The 23,769-nt window shown below is 53.3% G+C and overlaps 1 protein-coding gene across 1 annotated transcript in view; it reads right to left on the reverse strand.

The window, feature by feature from the left end:
- SLC13A2 (solute carrier family 13 member 2) overlaps positions 1-20,294 on the reverse strand; it is a 28,035-nt gene extending 7,741 nt beyond the window's left edge. Inside the window, exons 1-2 of the mRNA XM_075559616.1 lie at positions 20,193-20,294; positions 591-719 (exon numbers count right to left, since the gene is read on the reverse strand). Coding sequence (XP_075415731.1) covers positions 591-719; positions 20,193-20,294 — 231 coding nt within the window. The remainder of the gene's footprint in view (positions 1-590; positions 720-20,192) is intronic.
- Positions 20,295-23,769: the final 3,475 nt, after the last annotated feature.

Here is a 23,769-nt window from a genome sequence, read left to right on the forward strand (position 1 = left end):
GAGAGCAAATGTTTTGAGAATGATAAGGGCAATGAATGTACAAATGTGCTTGACACAATTGATATATGTATGGATCGTGAGAAGAGTTGTATGAGCCCCTAATAAAACAATTTTTTTTTAAAGGGAAAGAAAACAAGGGGAAAAGAAAAAGAGAATGTGCAGTTCTGTTTCTGTGTCAGTGTGACATGTGTGTCCATAGAGACAGGTATTCAAGAACTGCTGGTCAACCCAGGCTTCAGTGATCCCCGCCCTCCACATGATTCTGCAGGGTCTCAAGTCTCAGAACCGGGGGACTAGAGGGATACAAGTCTTTACTTGACTTTTCAGGCCTGCCCCGGAGTCCCCAGGCGTTTCCACTTCCCTGGCCTTGGCCTCAGCATGGCCATCTTTGAGGACCTCACACCAGCCCTGCACTGCAAGGTCCTCCTCCTGCCCTCTGGAGGCTCCTCCCTCTGTGCTCTCCCATCTCTCTGCACCAGCAGACCCATCTCCCAAGTTCTCACCCTGAGGAGGAGTCACCTTTGCTCACAGGACCCTCCCCCGCCCCATGACCCCTTCCCTCCCCCTGCCCCAGGCTGGGGGAGGCCTACCTCCGAGGCATCCATGATGCCCATCATGGGGAACAGGACCACGGGGAAGAGCGCCGTGACGGCCAGGGGCAGAGCCTCCGTGCACCAGAAGAGGGCCATGAGGATGATGGCGTAGGCGCAGTAGGCTTCCTGCGGGCAGGAGGAGAGCGGCAGACCTGTGAGAACCCTGTATCTGGTCGCCTCCCGTCCCCCGAGAGAGCAGACCGTTTGCAACCAGGTAGGGAGAGAGGAAGAAATGCAGTCTGGATCCCATGGAGGTCCCGTTTCCAAACGGGAAGACGCAGGCTCTGAACAGGGAGAAGAAGCAAGTCGGGAGCGAACAACCAGACCCAAACCCAACCCACTGCCATGCAGTTGATTCTGACTCAGGGCCGAGGGGTGGGGGGTGGGTTCCAAGGCTACACGACTGTGGGGGAGCAGAACACCTCACCTCCCCCCGCCCCACCTGGAAGGAAGGCTGTGGGTTTCAGCAGCTGACCTTGCAGTTGGCAGCACAATGCTTACTTCACCACCGTGTCTCTAGGACTCTACGAACCTATTTCACACCACTGGATCGAAGCTGTGAAGACCGTTGAAGTGACACACACGGTGATGCGTTGGGCTGCGATCTGCATGGTCGACAGTTCAAAACCACCAGCAGCTCCGCGGGAGAAAGACCGGGCTTTCTACTCCCGTGGACAGTTACAGTCTCGGAAACCCCCAGGGGGTTGCGGTGAGTCCCCATAGACTCGATGTCGGTGAGTTCGGTTTGTTTTTTGGTGTACGCTTACCACAATGAAAAACAAACCCAAACAAAGTGAGATTCTCATGGCCTTGCCACCTTGTCTTTGACCTTGAGACACCTGGACATGCTACAGGGGGCTGGAGGGGCTGGAGATCAGGCACCCACCACTCCCTCTGAGGCCAGAGACTGGGCACTATGGACCCTGGCCAGGCCCCTGCCCGGCCTTCCATGGAGTGATTTTCTTTGTGTGACTAGTTGCTTCTCTCTGCTGGGAGGTCTGCTCTGTGACTTGGTTTTGTGGCCTTTGGATCCTTGGGGCTCCGAACACAGTGGCCTTTAGAGACGCTCTGAACGAAAATAGGGCGTGTGGAGGCGGAAACCATGGAGAGTCTCCTTCTGGTAGTCTGCCGTGGAGATGACTTGCACAACATCAGGGGCGTCCTCATATTTCCCAAACAAGTGAAAGGGTCCCCAGGCTGATACTGAGCAGGGACATGGAGCATTGGTCCTGGGGGTCTTTGGTGCAAGAGATTCCTTTCCTCAGCAAGCCCCTACGTGCAGGAGGACCCATGCAGGCCTTGGGGAGGACTTCTGGCAGATGGAGCCCCAGAGAGCCAGCCCCACTTGCTGGGAAAGCATTAGATAAGCTTCCAGAAGAGGACGCTGTGGAATCCAAGCCTCCTCCCGCCCCACCCCACCCTGAGCACCAGCACCTTCTTTGCTGGTGCTTGGTGCTGGGGTTACTTGGACAATGGGACTGGAGGAGAGCGGAGCCAAGGGGGCTTCCCCAATCCTTGGTACCCCGCCCGAGGCTGGGGGAGGGCCCCTGGGCTGTAGGGGGCGGGGCGTCCTGGGGGCGAGGAGGCACCTCCTTATGGAGTAATGCTGAAGAACTAGCTTGTTATTTCCTGTATGGAGCTCACAGTCAGAAAGGTGGGTTTGGTGGTCTCCTTCCCAGATGCGCTCAGAAGGAGCGAGAGGTTTGCCGGAGGTCTCAGGACTAGGGAGTGGCAGGGCCAGGTTGGGACCCCAGGCGAGGCAGCTGTATCGCACCACTCCCAGGGCAACCCCAGACGTTCCACCTTGCGGCCTGCACACACCCGGAGTTGTGCCGTCTCCAGCCTGCCCCAGTGCACATCACACTGAAAGCTTGCAAAGTCTGCTGGCAGGTTCACTCTCTCTCCTCTAAGCATCCACCGCTTCTCCCCCATCCTGGACTTGGACTCCTTGGTCCCAGGGGTGGGGCCACCTTGACCCTTGCCCAGAGGCACACCCCCTTCCTTTCCAAGCAGGAGGCCCCTTCTGCTGATGCTGGCGTTTCTCCTCACCCGCTTCCTCACCTGCAATGATTGACTGCCTGTTACTCACTCTCCCTCCTCTCAGGCTAAGGGAAGGCCAGTCTGCACCTCGGACACACACCCATCCAGAATCTCTGGCCTGAGTCAAGGAGGGAGGCTGGGTGGCTGGTGTTCAGCTGATCAAGAAGAATGTGTGGCTAATAGCCACAGCCAATGCGCTGTCCCCTGACCATGTTCTTTTTAAAATCCCCTTTCCACAGACGAAGAAACAAAGGTACCTATAAAAGAAGTAAACCTCTCAAAGTCACGCAAATAGTGAGTGGAGAATCCAGGCCACCTGGGCCCTGGGTCCGTTTTTGTACCTTTGCCCGGAGACCAATTCCTTTGGCTAAGTAACCCATTTTCCACATTTAACCAGTCTGGCACCATTGATCTCAAATGTGGGGGGTGTCCTCCAGTCTTGAGGGTTCCCGGTTGGTACAAATGGTTAAGGGTTTGGCTGGTAACCCAGAGGTGGCTGTTTGAGACCACCCAGAGGTACCTTGGAAGAAAGGCCTGGTGACCTCCATCTGAAAAATCAGCCACTGAAAATTCTTTGGAGCACAGTTCTGCTCTGACCCTCCTGGGGCCAATGGTTGACTCGACAGGAATTGTTAAAAGAAAAAACATCGCATACAGATCAGGTGCTGTGGTGTTTCTAAATATGATTTACAATAACACTGAGAGATACATCAACATATTGTTTAGATCCATCAACAGTTAGGAATTACAGTTGCTCTTACATCACTGCCTGTTTTTTTTCAAAATGTACTGCATCCATCTAATTCTTGATGGACTGGGATCTTAAAAGCTCAGGAGCGGTCATGTTGGACAGGCAACTATTACCTGGAAGAAAGCACAGCGATGACCATGGGAAGACACATGGAGACAATGAGACCAAGCTCCAACGGACCACTCAACCATTCATTGCCATGACACCGAAATCCGAAGAACTAGACGGTGCCCAGCTACTTCTACCAATTGCTCTGAAAGGGACCACAATGGAAAGTCCTGCATAGAATGGGAGCAAAAAGCGGCACAGAATAAAAAAATCATGAAAAAGACCAGGCTTCTTGCTTGGATAGAGACTGTCACAACCCTTGAGACTAAGGCCCTTAGAGACGCCTTCAGATCTGGAACTGAATTAATCCCCGTCGTTCAGTTTTTAGCCAAACAGTATACAGGAGACAGGTCCATTACAGGAACTATACGAATGACGGCCGGCGACGTGCAGATGATACAAGCTCCCTTGCTGAAAGCGAGGAGGACTTGGAGAACTTGCTGATGAAGACCAAAGATGGCAGCCATTGGAATGGATTACGATTCATTGTAAGCAAAGCCAAACTCCTCACAAGTGGACAAAGAGACAACAACATGATAAACAGAGAAGATGGAAGTGGTCAGGGATGTCATCCTGCTTGGATCCGAGTCAGTGCTCACGGAAGTAGCAGTCAAGATATCAAACAGTGCATTGCATTGGGCAAATCTACTGCCCGAGACCTCTTTAAGTGTTATGGAGCCACAAGGACACTTTGAGGGTCAAGGCGGGCCCGTGCCAGGCCATGGTATTCCCAATCACCTCGTATACGTGTGACAGTTGGATAATGAATAAGGAAGGCGAAAGAAGAATTAATTCATTTCAATGATGGCACTGATGAAGGGCTTCCAGAAGGACAAACAAATCTGCCTTAGAAACTGTACAGCCAGAATGCTCCTGAGAAGAGACGATGGTGAGCTTTTGTCTCAGAGATGCCATCGGGAGAAACTGGCCCGTGGGAGAAGGACATCATGCTTGGTAAAGTGGAGGGACAGCGAAAGAGAGGAAGACTCTGAAGGCACGGGTTGACACAGTGGCTGCAACAATGGGCTCTGCCCTAACCATGATTGTGAGGACGGTGCAGGACTGAGGGCGCTGTTTCGGTGCAGGTGTACACAGGGTACCTCACAACACCAGCCTGGTTCTTGAATAAGCACATACCTCTTGAATTGCATCTTTTCATGACTTGACAACTTTGAAATGAGTAATCTCTTTTGTGATCCAATGCATTTAAAAAGCAACATCCTGAGAGAGGTCCACAGGACAATCAATCCCCCAAACAGATCCAAATCCCTACTTTCAGGTAAAGGGAAGGAATTTCTATAGTGCCGAGTCCTGTGGGCTCCCTGAGTCACTCCAGGGATATTTTAGACTTCCAGGTCTGAATCCCCTGAGGATTTCATCTCTGGGTAGGAGCAGGAGTCTCTAGAAGTCCCCGCCGCGGTGGTGTGAGCTGGGCAGAGAACGAACAGTGGTAAAGCCAAGGTGGATGGGCAATTTGCACACATTACTGCTCTCATATCATGCTCATGTCCCACTCACCAGTCAGTTTGTCGTACTATGGTGGCTTGTGTGTTGCCGCGAGGCTGGAAGTATTGAGGCACAAGGTATGCGTGGTAGTTACATAATCTGGTGTCAATCTGAGAGGATTAAGAGTATATATTGTGAAAAGAGTTGTATGAGCCCCTAATAAAATGTTAAAAAAAATTAGGGGTGGAATCTAGTCAATTAGGTTATAGCCAATGAGGTGTCTGTGGGGCCATGGAATTCTCCTGAGGATTTTGAGAACTGTATTTCCTCCTTGGAGGTGGGAGATACTTTCTCTTTAGGTTCACTCCCTGTAAGACATTCGTGTGGAGAATACACATGGAGAGAGGCTGATGGAGCCAGACGTCTGGAGCCAGCAAAGCCACATGGAGACCCCTGCCATAGCTGAGTTGCTTACAATGCCACTGGATCCACAAGACTTCCCACCCACTGGCCTGTGATCTTCCTGCATTTGGCGTCATGCATGTGTTTCATGAGTCTGAAGAGGACTTTATAGATTGATATCAGACATATGGGCTAATATCGGACTTATGGACTTGATCTGGACTGGGCTGGGATTTTTCTCAATATTCAACTGCTCTTGTATACAAAGCTCTTTCTTAGACACGTATGAATGTGTCTATGAATTTGTTTCACTGGTCTACCCAGATTGACACACTATATCACTGAGAACTAAAGTGCTCCTGAACCAAGCCATGGTATTTTCAATCGCCTCATATGCATGTGAGTGCTAGACCTTGGACAGGAAGACTGGAGGAGAATCGAAGTGTTTGACTTACGGTGCTGGTGGTGAAGAACATTGAAAGTACCATACACTTCCAGGAGAATGAGCAGCTCTGTCTTGGAAGAAGTGCAACCAGAAGGGTCCTTAGCGACAAGGATGGCCAGACTGCATCTCCCGTACTTTGGACATATTATCAGGAGAGACCAGTCCCCGGAAAAGGCCATCACGCTTGGCGAAATGGAAGGGCAGCAAAAACGAGAAGACCCTCAAGGAGGTGGACTGACACAGTGGCTGTAACAACGAGCTCAACCCTAACCACAATGGTAAAGATGACGTGGGGCTGGAGAGAGCTCCCCTGCTGCTGTGCGTAGGGCCGCTGCGGGTTGGAGCCGAGTTGGTGGCCCTTGCCCTTCTGCAGAACACACGTCACTGCCTGCAACCGGACACTTCGTTTTGTGGCTTTCTTGATGGCTATCACAATCTGCCATTGGGCTGCAGTCCTCGACCCAGCGGCTGGGGCTCACAGACCCTGGGGAACAGTGATCATGGCTGTCCCTGGCCACCCCAGCAGGTGCCCTGGCACCTACACAGAGTCGCCACTGAGTGAATGAGTGTTAGGCACTGCTGATTTAAGGCAGGCCCAGCTGTTGCTGGCTGGCCCATGAGGTCCTGGCTGGGCAGGCTACCCACAAAGAGGCCACACGACCTGAGCACACAGGTCCATGCCTTATTTCTCGGTTAAGCAAATTGCATAACCTCTCTCCTTAGAAGAAACCCACTTTGCCATGCTCTGTGAGAGGTGAGAATAGGAGCCCCGGTGGCATCGTGGGTGACGTGCTGGGCTGCCAAGCAAAGGCTGGCAGTTCAAAACCACCACCTGTCCCATGGGAGAAAGATGCGGCTTTCTACTCCTGTAGAGATTGGCAGTCTCGGAAACCCACAGGGGCAATTCTAGTCTGTCCTAGAGGATCACCATGAGTTGAAGTCAACTCAGTGGCAGTGAGTTTGGATTTTGTTTTGGTCTTATTTATTTATTTAATTATGTATGTATGTATGTGTGTATTTATTTATTATTTAAGAGTTGATAAATGTGCATTTTCAGATAGAGGACTTTAGGAGGAATGTGCTCCTGGGCTGCTAGAGAGCCCGGTGGATGCATCCAAGGTAGACTCTGGACTCTGTGCACGAGGTACTGGTACAGCACAGGCTGAGTTTGAAGGGCAGCGGTGGTTATGTCCAGTCTCTGAGGCGATCCAGCGTATTCCTCCTGGTGATTGAAGGTTAACTCAGAGGTGGAAACGAGCTGGCTCACTGTGGGTCACTCCTACTGCCCCTCTGCCCCTGGCAAGTGGGGATGCTGCGGGTAGTGGACATTCCTGGATCTGGAGACTGAGGTCCTACATGAGTGGAAGCCTGCCATGCACAAAGAAGTATCCAGAAGAGGTCTGGACCAAGGAAGGCACCCATAAAGGGGCACATTTGAGAGGGTGCTAAGGGTTAAGTAGGAGTTTAGTCGGGGGGGAAAAGAGTTTAGTGGGTGAGAGGTGAAGGAGTAAACACAAACTCAAAACCAAACTCATTTCTATCAAGTCAACTCTGACTTGCAGTAGCCCTCTGAGACAGAGTATAACCATCCCTTTGGTGTTTCTGAGACTTTAAATCTTTACAGGGACACAAAGCCTCATCTTTTTCCCTCAGACCAGTGGGTGAGTTTGAACTGCTGACCTGGAGATTAGCAGCTCAATGCATAATCCACTACACCACCAGGGTTCCTTAGGAGTACATGCAGAGGGATCAGAATGAAGCACAAAAGGTCATGGTGTGATCTCAGAAGGGTGTGTGCTTGCCTAGAGCTTTGTCTGCCCTCAGAAGGCTCTAGGACAAGATCTGGGAGTCGAGGCTGGACGGGGGAGGCCCTTGGAGGGTTTTCAGTAGAGTGAATCACTGGATTGGGGTGCTTACCTGTAACCGATACAGATTCTCCTGTCAACTTGAGCAAAGGGGCGGAGTCTAGCCTGTCAGTCAGGTCATAGCCAATCATGCCTCTATGTGGGCGTGGCCTTCTCCTGAGGATCTTGGGAACTTCTTCTTCCTCCATGGAGGTGGGACTCACTCTCTGCCTTCCCGTTCCTGCTGTTGAGACACTCAGAGAGCTGGATGAGACACGTGGACACCCACGCCTGCATTGAGATGCTTCCACTGCCACTGGATCCACAAGACCGTCTACCCACTGGCCTACAATGTTCCTGCATTCGACACCATTGCATGTGCTGTGTGAGTCTAAAGAGGAATTTGTGGACTGGTACCAGACTTATGGGCTATGACTGGACTTGTGGACTTGATCTGGGCTGGGCTGTTTTCTCAATACACAATTGCTCTTTGATATAAATCTCTTTCTTATACACACATGAGTGTCTATGAATTTATTTCTCTAGTCCACCCAGACGGACACATTAGCCCTTTCTCTCTTTGTACCAGGTCTCTCTGGACAGCCTGATGAAGTTTCTCCTACCCCTTCTTAGAACAATGTTTTGAAAAACATTACACACACAGCGTAGGGATACAGAGGAGAGCAATGGTAGCGACATGCAGCTATTGGAACATGATGATGACATGGGTGTCTCTGCTGAGAATAAAGCCTGCAGCTCTGTAACGACTCCCTAATTTCAAGGTCCTGACGCACATCATCCACGAGTAGTCCAGGAAGCCAGCAACACGTCTGAGGCTCTAGGGAAACATCTGTGGCCTCCAGGAGCGGCTGTTGCACGTCCACAGTGCTTCGCTGTCTACAGTCAGGCAGAATGAACCGACCGCGGTGATTCAACAAGTTTTCATTGGCTGAGTTCCAGAAGGCCGTCTCCGGACCTTTCTTCCTTGTTCGTCTTAGCTTGGAAGCTCCGCAGAAACCTGTTCAGCAACATAGCTGTGGGCGAGCTTCCACTGGCAGACGGTGCGGTGCACTGACCAGGAATCCAGCCTAGGTCACCCGAATGGTAGGTGACGATTCTGTCACTGAGCTTCCCCCGTCCTCTCTTCTAAACGACTGACATAATGTCAGTGATTCTGCCCATCCAAGCTTAGGGACCCCCCCTTTTATTCCCTTTTGAAGACTTCCCATGGACCCCGGGAAGAAGGGGTCCTGGGGACTGGAAGGCTGTAGAGGGAGGGAGACCATGGCTTCACACTCCCCGTTGAACCATAGACACACACTCAGGCGTTCACCTAAAGCAACCACGTGAAGCTTCCACCAGCAGTGTGGCAGATGGATGGGAAGGCAGGATGTCCCATGAGTGTCCAACGGGGTGGTGATGGGGTGGTGAAGGCCGCAGCTTAGCGTGGTCACGGCAGCAGAGCTGGAGCGCGGAGGGTGGACTCCAGCAACATAGGAGGCGATGACAGAATATGTGTAGGCTGGGAGAAGAAAGGCTAACTCCCAGGTTCTTGTTCTGACTCTATGGGACTCATAACTGGGCTGGGACCATTCCTGAGCCGGGACCACAAGGAGAGGAGCCAGACTGGGCTTGAGGTAGGAGGTACAGAATGGGCTGCGGGTGGTGGTGGGGTGGGGGGCAGTTGATAGGACAAGTGCCTAATTCAACCTGTTCGTTCAACCTGAATATTCAACCTGAATATTCAAAGGGGGCAATAGCCAGACCACATTTTAAAATACAACTCTGACCCACAGCCTCTGGAATAATTAGCCCCCAAATAGTCAGGACTGGGTCTAGAATGGCAAGTGTCTCTAGTTTTTGTCCCCACAGCTGGGAACTGAAGGACAGTGGTTCAAGTCTCCCCAAAGGCACCTTGGAAGAAAGACCTGGTGACTCGCTTTGGGAAGATCAGCCACTGTCACCTCTACAGGGCCCAGTTCTAGTCTGACACCCGCGGGCTGGCCACAAGGGAGACTTGGCTCGATGACAACTGGTTTAGTCCAAACATGAGCAAGGCAAATGTGCTCCCCAAACCAATTACACAGGATGCCCCACTCCTAGCTGCCGCTCCTCCAGCTTCCCCATGCCATCAGTCTTCCAACGGGGCATGCCTGAAGCCTCCCCGAGCCCTGCCACCCCACTGAACCCACCGTAAAGCTTTCCCTCAAAAGCCTGCCATTAGCCTCTGCCAAGCGCAACTCATGGTGGCAGTGCCCTTACTTACAGCGCACCCTGAAGAAAGCTAGCGTGTGCCAGTTCCTTTGGGAGATTTCTCCACCTTTGGGAACCGACTAAGGACACCTAGTGGTGCGAGGGTTAAACCCCAGGCGCCTAACTGAACGATTGGCTGTTCAAACCCATCAGGCAGCGCGGGGGCGGGTAGGAGACACGGTCTGGCAGTCTGCCCCGTAAAGATGACAATTTAGGAGATCCGCTGGATGGTCCTGCTGGGTCATCCGTCCCGCTCAACGGCAACGCGGCACTGACTTGGTTACATCAGTGACATACCCTCTTCTGCTCTGAGACCAGAGGAAGATGGCAGCTGTCTGCGTGGTGGAGGAAACAAGAAGAGGCAGAGAGTTTGTGTCTGGGGCCTGTCTGCCGAGGCCACCAGAGGATGAGACAGCAAGAAAACGAGGAAAGAGCCGGTGTAGACCTCACAGCAGCCAGGGCACTGACAGTTGAGGAATCCACCCTGCTTTCGAATCCCCGCCAGTCAGTTAGGAGGCGCTGATAAGCAAGGACTCGATTTGGCTATCTGGGGGCAAAATCCAAAGGAAAGTTCCTCTTCCAGGGATTTGGACTCCTCACAGCCCCTGATGTGTTCAGGTTACGTGCCTCTGCATTCTGGGGGTGCGGGGTGGGGTGTGTGTGTGTGTGTGTGTGTGTGGCCACAGATCACTTCCTGTCTCAGGCTGTCGTGGCTGTTAGGTGGCATTCAGTCGCATCTGACTCAGCAACTCTATGCTTCATAGGACAAATGCGGGCGCAGGCCTGTACCCGCCTTACACGGCCTATGTTTGAGTCCACTGTGCCAGCCCACCTCACTGAGGCCCTCCTCTTTTTTGATGCCCCTCCACTTCACCAAGCAGCGTGTCCTCCTTCAGGGACGGGCCCTCCTGGAAGCCTGTCCGTAGCACGTGACACCAAGTCTCACTCTCGTTTCCAAGGGGGAACTCAGGCTGCACTTCTCCCAGGACAGATTTGCGTGCTCTTCTGGCGGCTGATGACAATTTTCCTGTTCCTTTCCAGCACCGTGATTCACAGGCATCCACTCGTCTTCTGTCTTCTTGGCTCATGACCCACCTATCCCATCGTGCGAGGAGACTGGGAGGCACACGCTAGTCCTCGAAGCGACTTCTTTGCTGTCCGACACACGAACGACGTCTCTAGCAGCTGTTCTGTCCAGTGCAACATGCCGCTGCTTTCCTGACTGCTGCTCCTGCCAGTGTTGACGGGGAGGCCAGATAACAGGAAATCCTGGGCAGGTTCAATCATTTCTCCGGGGTCATGATGTTGCTTACTGGTCCGGCTATGGTAACTTTTGTTTCTTTTATGTTGCGGTGTGATCTAGACAGACAGAACCTTTGTTCTTCACCAGTAAGTGCTTCAGGTCCTCTTTGCTGTCGCCAAGCACGGTCGTGTCAAGTGCATATTGTAGCTTTTCCCAATCTAGCTGCCATGTCTTTCTTCACACGGAAACTGCTCCGTTTATTTGTTCACATACTCACCTAATAAACGTGGTGAAAGAGTACAGCCTCGACACACCTTTCCCGAGGTCAAACAAACCCTGTGGGGCTTCCAACGGTGGCTTCCTGGCCTACGAAGTGTCTGGAGTTCCTGTGCTTCACAAGGGTACCCCGACTTGCTGGTGATCCACCCCATAGTCAATAAAACAAAAGTAACATCTTTCTGCTATGCTCTGCTTTCTGCCCAGCTCCACCTGACGTCGACAACGGTACCCCTTATTCCACACCCTCTTTTGAAGCCAGCCGGACTTCCTGGCCGCTCCCCGAACTGCTACAATCATTTTCAATGATCTTCGTCAAACTCTTAGTTGCCTGTGATATTAATGACCATGTGCGATAATCTTCACATGCTATTAGGTCCTGTCTCAGGGGTGGGACAGCCGATCTGGGCCCTGAGAGACGGCAGTCCCATGGAACAGAAATGCTTGAATTGAGTTCTGGAGATAAAACAGGAGTCTACTCAATCCTGTGGCCAGGGGAATTCAGACGGGGACAGCGGGAATCAGGGTTTACAGTGCCCCTGCATGCCAGGCAAAGTCCCTGGTTGGGCACAAGCAGTCGACTGCTCAGCGGCTAACCAAAAGGTTGGCGCGTTGAGCCCGCTCAGCGGTGCCTCGGAAGAAAGTCCCGGCGATCCACTTCTAAAACATCAGCCACCTGGGAACACACACACGGGGCCGCCGTGAGTCAGAACTCAACTTGACGGCTGTGGGTTTGGCTTCGTTTTGGCCAGGAGCTTGTAGAATGGGCTATAGCCTCTCGTCTCAATCGCACTTAGAGACGAGAAGGCTTGGGGGGCCGCTTACATAGATCGTACATGTTTCCGAATGGATTTGAACCCAGATATCTCTGACTCTAAAATCCATGTTTGCTTCACCGGACTCTGCTTTTTCCACTAACAGCCAGGAAGTCTCAGAGGATAGGGGCAAGTGCCCGCCCTGCAGTCCAAATTCCACCATGAATCACCTGAAGCCTTATCAGGGCTGAGGAAGAGCTGGCACTGGGGACATTTTAGGTCTGAAGGTTTAGGAGTGCAGGTGACTTCGGTGAAGAACTTCCCCTCTCTGTTTGGGCGATAGTGATCACAGGGATTTCAGCCAGCCCTGGCCCAGCTAACACTTCATCCCTAGGAGAATGCGTCCATACGTGGTCCTGCTGGGGTCTTGGGGGTGTTTTTGTTATGCTAACTTCCTGCTACAGAGGATCTCTTTAAAACATGAAGATCAAGGATGTCACTTGGAAGACTGTGTTGTGGTATTTTCAGTCACCTCCTCTGCACGTGAAAGTTGGACAATGCATAGGAAAGACCAAAGAACCGATCGATGCCTTTGAACTGTGTTGGTGAAGACTCTCGAGAATACCGGATCTGCCAGAAAGAACAGACAGATCTGCCTTGGAAGAAGGACAGCCAGCGTGCTCTTTCGACGTGAGGCTGTCCAGGCTGCGTCTCACGTACTTTGGACATGTTAGCAGGAGAGGCTGGTCCCGGGAAAAGGGGATCTTGCTTGGTGAAGGGCAGGGTCAGCGGGAAAGAGGGAAGCTGTGGAGCAGATGGACTGACACAGTGGCTGCTACACGGGCTTCAGGATAGCGCCAGCTGAGAATGGCCCGCGGGCCCGGGCAGTGTTTTGGTCTGTGGCGCAGGGCGTTGCTGTGAGCTGTACGGACTTGATGGCACCAATCCATGATAACCAACTAGCTGTTGGACCTTGGGCACGTCACTGACCGTCTCGGAGGCTCCATCCTCTCACCTGTTAAACGGGAATCGTAGCTACCCTCTCGCCCTGGATTCGAGCTGACATTTGAACTCCCCCGATGGGGAGAAGGCTGCTCCGAACTTCAGTCCACACTCAAGGTCAGTGCCCGGCTGACAGCAACTGGGCAATGTCGCCCTCAGGCACGTGCCTCAGAAAGGGCAGGCTTGTCCTCCGGGAACTTGCCTGCTACTTTCCATCACGATCCCCCAAAGTGGCAGTGCTCTGAGTGTTGGATGTTGGGTTGAGAGTCATACCCCAACCCCCTCTCTGAATCTGCAATTGTGTCTGCCCCGCCAGGGTCCTCCCCGCGTCCCCTTCTCCAGCCCTGCCAGCAGACAGGGCTGAGTGGACCTGCGGTCTTGATGTGGGGTTGACATCTTTCATGCATAATTAGCCCACAGCCGTGAACTCATTGGCCTTCACCTTGGCCTCAGGCTAAAGGTCTTCCTCCTCCAACGACTGGATTTGTCTTGCCTTTCTCCAGTTTAAGGCTTCCTAAAAGGGTCTCTATAGAAATGCTTGAGTTCCGGGGCTTGGTCCCCACTAGAACACCCAAGGAGAGTTGTTGGGGGGACCAAGTGAGCTTTCAAATAGGAATCCATCAGGTCATCCTTTTGCTCAAAACCACCCAGCGCCCCTCCTGAAGGAGGCCAGTGGATGGAAGCCAGCAATCCTCCTCAGGAGAAGGAGAGGCTTTCTCTGCCCATCAAGGGTGACAGGCTCAGAAACCCACGGGGCCAGTTCTCCTCTGTCCTATCAGGCTGCTATGGGTCCAATCCAACTTGGCGGCGGCGAGGGAGCCCCTCATTGCCCTCACTGTCGCATCCTCACCCCTTCCTTGTAGGCCGGCCTAACTGGTCAGACCTCCTCCCTCCTCTCCATCCTTGACTTAAGCTCCCTGCCTGTCTCTCAGCCACCGGGTGACGAGCTGGCCTTGTTTCCTCATGCCAAACTTCCCTCAGCCCTCGGGCCTTCACCGTGGCTGTTTCCTGCCTGGCTGACTCTTCCTCTAGCACCTTCTTCTCATTCAGATCTTGGAGTAAACCAGGAGGCCTTCTTGACCAGCCTGGTGAGAGAAACCCTTTCCTAAACCATGGTCACACCTTGCAGGATGTGCATGCTTTTTTCTGTCTCCAACCCCCTTGCCTGACTCCCCCTACAAGCTCCAGGAGAGTAGACGTTGTGGGTTTCTACCCTACTTACCTTCCCACTCCCAAACAAGACTTGTCACAGCGTTTATGACACCAACTCGGTGGCCATGGTGTCAGCGCCAGCTCCTGGCAAGCCCACAAACGGCCGAGCAGAGCAGCTTCCCCAGGGTTCCCAGGGGCTCCCAACTCAGAAGCAGATTGCCAGCCCTTTCTGCTCAGGCCGCCTCTGTGCAGATGGAAGCGCCCGAGCTTTTGGCTAGCAGCCAAATGCTTTGCGGTGTGCACCACCAGGGACTTGCACCACCAACTGGAAAATCGACCGTCGAGTCCGTCCTGACGCATGTGCATCTGGGGAGAATTGCCCAGGAAGGCCTTCTGAAGTGACTCCACGGCCATGAATCAGACCATTCGAGAGTCAGATTAACCGGCTCTCCCCCGCAGCACCGCCAGGCGGGTGTGCAGCGAGTAGCCCAGTGCAAACGGCTCTGTGCTCCAGGGACCGGGGTCCTGCAATAGGTGTTCAGTGCGAAGGAATGAATGAGTGGATGGACGTAAGGTGTCAGGCCCACGGTGGGGCTTTGGCCCTGTCTGGCTGCAGAGTGGGGTGGTGGTGGGCTCCAGGCAGGAGGCCTCAGGGCCGCACTGCCTGCCTTCTGCTGTGACCACTCGCATTTCAAAGGTTCTCTTTCAAGGACTCTTTCGACCGACCCCCACCCTTTGCTCACCTCGATTTAGATCCCTTTCCCTGCCCTGCCCTCTGTTGATGCCTCTGCCTGTTGAAGTCTCATCCAGACCTCCTGGCCCGGCTCCAAGGCCTCTCTCCAAGCTCTCCCTCACTCCATTACAAGCTGTTCCCTTCTCCGAGTTCCCACACCTCTGCACTAGATGCTTGTGGCATAAGACCAGACTGAAAACACCTTGACTCAAACCAAACCGACTGCCCTTGAGCTGAGTCCGACTCGTGGCAATCCCATGGCACGGAGTAGAACTACTCCATCGGGTGTCTGAGGCTGTAAATCTCTATGGGAGCAAACAGCCTCATCTTTCTCCCATAGAGCGGCTGGTGGGTTTGAACCTCAGGCCTTGCAGTGAGCAGCCAAATGCCTAGCCCATGACACCACGTGGGGTCCCGTTTGAGGACTGTGTACCTTTTCTGTAACTTCCCACAGTCCTCACAAGAAGGCAATAGATGGTCCCAACTGAAGAAGTCATTAGAGGATTGACAGCTGGATGGGCGTGAGGGTGGGTGACTCAAGAGATGCGTTACAGGATTAGAAGGATGTCCGGAAAGAGGAAACACAGAGAAGCGGGACAGAAGCTATTACACCATGAGGATTGCATTCAACGTCATGAAATAAAATATCTAGGAATCGAATGGAAACCGAATTTGCTCTGTCAACTTCCGCTCAAGTGACAAGAAAATGCTTGACAAACGAAAAGAAAGACGGGTTGCCCTGGGGAACCACTCTGCCTCCCTCGAGAGCTTCAAGCAGAGACCCCTCCACAGGCCTTGGGTCTAGACTGTGCCTTGTTCTTGCTGGGACTTTAGGAAAGTGACTTTACCATTTGGGGCCTCAGTTTCCATGTCTGAGACATGGCAGGGATTGTGAGGAATAACCGAGCTGCTATTTTGAGTGCTTTATACACCACCTGGTACCTAATGGGTAGCAGATATTATGACTACAGATGAAGGTATGAGCCTGAACGGAAGTACCCGCTCCACCCCAGTGCTTGGAGGCCAGGGGTTTAAAGCTAAGTTTGGGGCTCGCTGCAGAGAGGAATTGAGGGTAGGGTCTTCCCTGAGCTCATTCATTCTTTCAACAAGTTGTTTTTGAGCATCTTCAGTGTGCCAGGTGCTTAGGTTTCAGCATCGAACAAGACAAATTCCCTGCTTTCATGGAACCTGTCAGAGACCACAAAGGAAATAAACACACTTCCCGGTAGGGAGAGCCCTCTAAATAAAGAGGGACTGGAGGTGGTTGAAGAGCCCTGGGGGCATCGTGGCTTACTCATTGGGCTGCTAGCCTCAAGATCAGCAGTTCAAAACCACCAGCCGCTCTGTGGGAGACAGACAGGCATTCTACCCCTTTAAAGATCTGGACGTTGACCGAGGAAGACGGAAGAAGAAGGACATTGAAAGCACCCTGGACGGCTAACAGGACAAACCGATCCGCCTCGGAAGATGTAAGGCCAGAGTGCTCCTTACAGGCAAGAACGGCAAGACTGCATGTTCTGTGCTTTGGACATGCTGTCAGGAGAGGTCAGTCCCTGGAGGAGGACAGCATACTCGGTACACTAGAGGGGTAGTGCAAGAGGAAGGCCCTCGAGGAGATGGGTGGACAGTGAGGTCAGGCATGGGAACCGTTGCGAGGCCGCGCAGGACCAGGCACTGTTTCCTGGTCCTGCTGTGTGTAGGCTCACTATGGGCTGTAACCAACCTGACAGCACCTGACAACAAGCACAACAAAGACTTACAGTCCCGGGAACCCCCGGGGCAGTTCTATCCTACAGGCTCGGCGAGTTGGAATTCACTCGATGGCAGTGAGTTGCCTTTTGTTTTTGACTTTGAGATGGTCGAAGAAGGCTTTCCGGAGAAAGTGGATGGAAGTTGATCCCTAAAGAATGAGTAGGAAGCACCGAGGAAAAGGACATTCCAGGAGGTGGGTGAGCAATTTGCGGAGCAGAACGAAAGCTGATGGAGCTAGAGAAGAGAGAACAAGAGGGACAGAAGGGCCCTGGGACGAGCAAGCACTACCCAAGAAGTTAATGGTTTGAGTCCACCCTGTGGCCCACAGTAGGAAGGCTGGCTGCTCTGCTTCTGTGAAGATTGTGGTGGTGGTGGTGGTGGTGGTGGTGGTGGTGGTGGTGGTGGTGGTGGTGGTGGTGGAGATGGAGGTGGAGGTGGTGGTGGTGGTGGTGGTGGTGGTGGTGGTGGTGTGGTGGTGGTGGTGGTGGTGGTGGTGGTGGTGGTGGTGGTGGTGGTGGAGGTGGTGGTGGTGGTGGTGGTGGTGTGGTGGTGGTGGTGGTGGTGGTGGTGGAGGTGGTGGTGGTGGTGGTGATGTGGTGGTGGTGGTGGTGGTGGTGGAGGTGGTGGAGGTGGTGGTGGTGGTGATGTGGTGGTGATGTGGTGGTGGTGGTGGTGGAGGTGGTGGTGGTGGAGGTGGTGGAGGTGGCGGTGGTGGTGGAGGTGGTGGTGGTGGAGGTGGTGGAGGTGGCAGTGGGGGAGGTGGCGGTGGTGGTGGAGGTGGTGGTGGTGGTGATTTGGTGGTGGTGGGGTGGTGGTAGTCGTGGTGGTTGACGGCTGTGGAGTTGGATCTGACTGCTGGTGACCCCTTGACTGCTCCATAGGGGTCTTGGGTTGTGTCCTATCTTCAAGCCCCTGACCGAGAATGGAGCAGTTCTGCTTCATAGCTAGAGTCCGATAGATAGGCAATGGACGGGGTTTGGATAAGAGATGTCGTCTCAAAGCACCAGATGACGTCTGAAAGGTTGGTCAGGGCAGAGCCTCGGGGACTCATGGCCACTCTAAAAGGCTTGGGTTTAATTCCAAGTTTCATGGGAAACCAATGTGGGACTGAAAGCAGAGGAGCGACACGATCTCACTTCTGTTCTTTAAGGTCGTCCTGGCAGCTGGGAGTAGAATGGGGAGGGTGGCGGAATGGAGGCAGAGAGAGCATGGTGGCTTGGACCGGGGCAAAGCAGCGGTGGTGCTGGGAAGTGATTCTAGTCTAAGTATCTCGTTTGTAAACAGCACCTGAAGATGCACGTAGGAATGGATGAAAGGCAATGAATCCAAGTTTGGGGCTAATGCCACTAGGAGATCGCTTCTTGAGGCGTAAGACGGCCAGCAGAGCCAATTAGAGGGGCTTTCAACTTCTAGCCAAAGGCTTGTCGGATGATCGGTTTCCGCACTGGCGCCACCGTTCGGTTCTGCACCCATGGCGGCACATGACGTCTGAATTCCCTTGGCGACATCCAACAACAGTGACGGGAGCCCCACAAGGAGGCAGGGGCAGCGGTAGAGCAAGAGAGGGTGTCCTCAAAGCCCAAGGGAGACAGGGTTGCAAAGAGGGGCTGATTGGCTGTGCCAGGAGGTTGAAACAGGTGAGGCTGGAGCCTGGGGCTCAAGCATGAAGGACGATGGCAGCGCGGACTGTCTGGGACCTCCTGGGGACGGCAGGGAAGGAGGGCATGCAGTGTAGCCAATGAGGCCCGCCACTGCTGCTGCCACCTGAGGTGAGCGAGAGCCGGGGCTGAGGCACCCTGGGATGGACGTGGGACCGCAGGAGGTTTTTAAAGAAAAATATGGAGCTATTACAGCCTGTCTGTGTACCGAGGACAGAGGCCTTGATGGCGGAGAAGCAGGCAGGGATGATTCAGGAGACAGAGGATCGTTATAGGGGCAAAGTCCTTGAATGCGGCTGGGATCCAGGGCCCCAGGGGAGGGATTGGCCTCCAAAGACAGGACTATAGGACACAGGACAATCTAAGTCAGGACAGGGGAGGCATTGTCTCCCAGCCAAGGTCAGCGGCACAAGCCCTGGCCTGGCTTCTTGCAGGGCCTCCGTCTCAGCATCTCCTATGTGACAGTGAGCTCAGTCCTTGCTGGAGGATAATCACACACAGCTCCTGTCTGCCGTCCTGCATTCTGCCCAGCGCACCTGGAAACCCAGGTGGTGGCCCCTCCGCAAGGAGAAGCCCCTGGCTGGGGCCTGAGACGAGGGTCAGCTCAGGGGCCAGCCAGGCCTGATCACACGATCACACTCACCAGGTGTTTGGGCTCCAAGGACTGTGCCCCCATCACTCCAGCCCCTCACCCCTTTGGGCCATTCTGAGCAGCCAAACCTTCTGCCCCTGTGACACAGGGAAGAAAGTGACTCCCAGCGCAGTCGAGGGGGTGTAGGCGGCGCCAGGGCTTTGAGGCTTCAGGAGACAGGTGAGTGGAGAGAGAATGGCATTGAGTTTAGGCTTCTGAGCCAGACCACACCTCCCACCCCGCCTCTTCCTACCTGGGGGAATTCCCAGCGCTTCAACGTGCTTCACCTGGTTGGACCGTTCCCAAAGCATAAGGTTTGTTGAGTTTGTTCGAGAACCACACTTTCCTATTCTTTTCTCTTCTTACGGAGGGCTCCCCACCGGGCATCAGAGGCAAGCTCCACACGACCAGAGCCAGGATCGCTCCCCGCACCCCACACGCCCGCGCCCGATCTTAGGTAAGGGACATAAACGCACTTTCCCTATCTGACAGTCAGAACCTGCTGCCCTGGGTGAGGAAAGGGTTACCGAGGGCTCAGGGCAGAGCGGGCGTGCGTGCAGTGGTGGCTCCAGTGGTTGCCCCTCCGCCCCAGTGACCGATGGCTCTACCCCTCCCACACCCTGGGCACTGTCTCAGGGGTGCCCGCTGGCAGAGGTCCACTGCTCCACTTCCCACTCATCCTCTTCTGCACACTCAGCCCTTGCAATCAGAAGTACTGGCCTCCTTTTCTGTCTACATTATTAAAGGCACAAATGGCCAGGGACACTTCCTCCACCTCCCCCTTATCTCTCTGGGGTCTCTCCACAGGACCCACAGCCAATTCCAGAGTCCAGCTCCTAGGGGTCCTTCGTGTGGCAAACTGGCTTCCTGCTTCCCGAGGCAAGTAGATTTCTAGTGCACCCAGGCAGCTCATATTGGCCAAATAAAAGCCGCGCCCCCATCCCCCCCCACCCCCCCCCGCCTGCTTTGACTTCTAAGACCTGTTGCCTTCAGCAGGACCAGATGGCTCCAAAGTAGGAGCGGTGAGGTTATGCCAAACCCTGGCCCAAGTTATGCCAAACCCTTCCCCAGCCCTGCTTCTGGAGGAACCAGAACCCCGAGTCCTTACCTTGGCGGGGACAAGGATGGGCAGAGGCAGCAGGATAATGGGCAGGAAGAGCACAATCAGGTAGGAGCGATAGGCCCACAGGCCCTGCCAGCAGGTGGCCATGGCGTGGACCGAGGCGGGCTGAAGGTGGGAGCGTTGAGGGAGCCAGGGAGTAGACTCAGCCCGTAGGTGGCCTGGGGCAGGTGGGGAGGCTTATATAAAACCAGTTGAGTGTTAACCATTGACCCACACTGGCAATCAGAGCGTTTTTTGGAGTCCAGGAGGTGAGACTAAGGAGGAGGGGCCTATGGGAGGTGTAAAGATCAGGAAGGCTTTTCAGAGAAAGGGAGGGGGAAGAACAAGGAGTATAAGCTCCCAGCTCCTTCACGAAGTTAAGCCCGGACTTAACTCCTTCTGTTCTTGGCAGCTGCGAGTGGCTGGAGAAATTGGAGTGGAAAGGGCCCCCTGGAAGCCCCACAAGGCAAGCCCCATAGGCAAGACCCCAAGCCCCTCTTCCTCAACCAGTCTCTCCTCTCTCCTTTCACTTCCCAAAGGTAGGTTCAGAGCTGAGCAATTTATATGTGGCGAGGCCCTGGGTGGGGTGTCCCCTCCTACAGAGGGAGGCCCTGCCTTCTAGGATCTAGTCTGAGATGGAGTCCAGTCCAGTCTGAGATTGAGGACAGACGAGGTCTGGAGCAATCAAGCCCTTCTTCCTCCTCCTCTTCCTCCAAGTATCCAGGAAACTGGCAAACGTACTAACCCCACCGCCGTTGAGCGGATTCTGACTCACACAGGACAGAGCAGCAGATGCAAATCGGCCCCGCAGCAGACCGCCTCCGTCTCCTCTCAGCGGAGCAGCTGGTGGGTTCAAGCCACCCACCTGCCAGGTAGCAGCCTAGTGACACCAGGGCCCCTTTCAGACGTGGGGAGAAAGAGGAGACTGTCTGCTCCCAAAGGGATCTCCCGCCGGGAAAACGCAAGGGGTAGCTCTACTCAGTCCTCACTGGGTGGCTGTGAGTCAGAATCCGCTCCGTGGTCGTGGGTTTCCTTCTTGGAGTCCCGGCTGACTCTGACTCACAGTTTGGCGCTGAGTCTCTGAGCAGGCACTCGGGGGCCTTGCGAGGGAGGTTTCGGAGGTGTGGGCCGTACCAGGTTAACGCCTTCAGAGGAGGTGACACCAAAATGACTCGATCCCAATCTTTGGGCAGCGTTATCCAAAGAAATTTATGATTTTTTAAATACAACTATCCCCGCAGTTAGCCAAAACATTCTTCCCGATCCAGTTGACCTGTAGTCAAGTACCGACAAGACCCAAACTCTGTGCTGTTCATTGTTGACCCTTTCGCCCCCGTGAGCTGTCGTAATTACTGAAGTATAATAACGCTTTGGGTCACTGGTTTTGACCTAGGGCCGTTGCTCTCGTGTCTGCCAGTGTTGTCATCGTCACCGATTGGGTCAGCGTTCCTGGCGTTTTGGCTGCAGAACGGTGGTCGGTTTTGAGGCGGACAGAGTGTGGCTGTGCCCCTGGCAGTGTATGCACCTAGTATTTCCGATGCCAGCAGGCTTCGGCAGAGCTTCCAGACTAAGTACGGAGTAGCAAGCAGGAACAGGCTGACCGCTCCTGAGGGATTAGCCACGGAAAACCTTACGAATGAAAGGAAAAGGCTTCTGGTCAGTCTCCTGATATTATAAATCAATGTAGAATGATTTTATAAAAACAACTTTGGTGTTGGTCTTCATGAGCTCTAAGAAAGTGTACATTGAAGTTGTTGGCAGCTATAGCTGTTACATATTACTCTGTGATTAAACGAGATCATAAGCTTCCCAAAGGATTCTGTATGGCCCGGGATAGGAGGAGGGGTGACACAAGGGAGGGGGAGGGGCGACACCACGAGTCAGGTGCACTGGAGACACCAGCCCAAGGAAAACCACTGTCGCCACTTCCGCATTCTGCAGTCATACCTTCCCAGAGCGCGGCTCCAATGAAGCGCCTGCGGTGTGGTAGATGCACAATCAAGGCTTGTTCCCTTTGGGCTCTTAATACTTTTCAACTCCTCCCTCTGCCCCAAACTGCCACGGAAGACGAGGAAATAGATGATCTCATCTTTTGGAAACACACTCCATCTCCACTTATCCATCCGTCTATGGGGCTGTGTGCCTGTCTGTTCAGCTGACCTTTCTTTTCTGTCTCTCCGCCACCCCACCAAACAATTATGTATTCATCACTGTGCTGAGGACTAGAAAGACAAGGATGTATTATAATAAGCTGCTACTGCTGCTGCTGCTGACAGCTAATATTTGTTCAGTGTTTAATACAAACTTGTTAGTGAACTATTTCGTTTACTCTGTCCTACTGCACTATGGGGAAATGGAAAGATTTCTTTTTCTTAAGGGATAAGGCATTTATTTATTTATTGAGATTGATGGCTAATAACCTTTGTGAGGCTGGCACGGGACCGAGTGGTGTGTCCTTCTATTGTATGGAGGGTTGCTATGAGTTAGAACCGACTGGACAGCCCCTAATAACAACAAGGTCATTGTCTTGTAATGCCCATCATATAATTAAAACCAAGCCCACTGCCATCAAGTCAATGCTGACCCACAGTGAGAGGTGCTGAGTGACCATGGCAGAGAAATGATGGCAACAGAATCCGAATGGCAGGCACTGAGGTGGTGGACTTCCCAGCCCATGGAGTGACCTTTGGTCAAGACTTAGTGCTTTAGTAGGGTGCCTCTAAGCACTCACTGGGGGATCCAAAGAGTTTTGTAATATAATATAACTCTAAGCAGAGCAGGGCAGAGGCTGGGCCGACACAAGAGGCTAGAGAGACCAAAGGCCAGAGGAGAGATTTGCCTCCGAGGATGGCTGAGAAGAGGCTGTCCTGATTGAAACACTACCCCCGAGTCATTTCTGATCCTGAATTGTGACCTGTTGCTTCCCTAATGAGTCCCATGATGGCGATTGTTGTCTGTGAGTTTTCTATGGCCATGGCAATGAATTGTTGAACCCAGCAGAGATGTTGTGACTAGCGCGGGAGGGATAGTTGATAGGGGAGAGCTGTCTGAGCTGTGCATCGTAGGATCAACCTGGGGCTGGCTGGTAACGATGGCGATCCCCTTTCTCCAGTTCTTATGAGGCTGAGGTCAGACATGCCTCCACTCTCCAACCTTTCTGTCAATTCTTACTCTCGCACAGTATTCACTACCGTTTAGTTGGGTTCAATCATTCATTGCAATGACCACACAGAAGCCACAGACAATTCTGATGATTATAGGGCTTCTTAGGAAGTCAAAAGGTTACAGATCTCAGAATACACCTATTTGGTCAGGATAGCCTCTTCAGAGCCATGCCCGCAGGCAGGCTTCTCTCTGGTCTTTGGTCTCTCCACCACAGGGTCTCTGTCATGCTCAAGCAAGGTTACAAAACCCTTTTAGGGCTGCCAGGAGATGCCTAACGCGTGTGCCTCTCCACCACAAGCCTCAGCCTAAAGGTTTATGAGTTAACTGACATAGCTCCCCCAATTAAGTGCTGAAGGTACTCAACTCCACAGGCCAGCTTCCTGTTAGAAGGCACGCAGCCTGTTTGCTCTAGAAGATG

This window comes from Tenrec ecaudatus, chromosome 10 (genome assembly GCF_050624435.1).
Source record: "Tenrec ecaudatus isolate mTenEca1 chromosome 10, mTenEca1.hap1, whole genome shotgun sequence".
NCBI classification, from domain to species: Eukaryota; Metazoa; Chordata; class Mammalia; order Afrosoricida; family Tenrecidae; genus Tenrec; species Tenrec ecaudatus.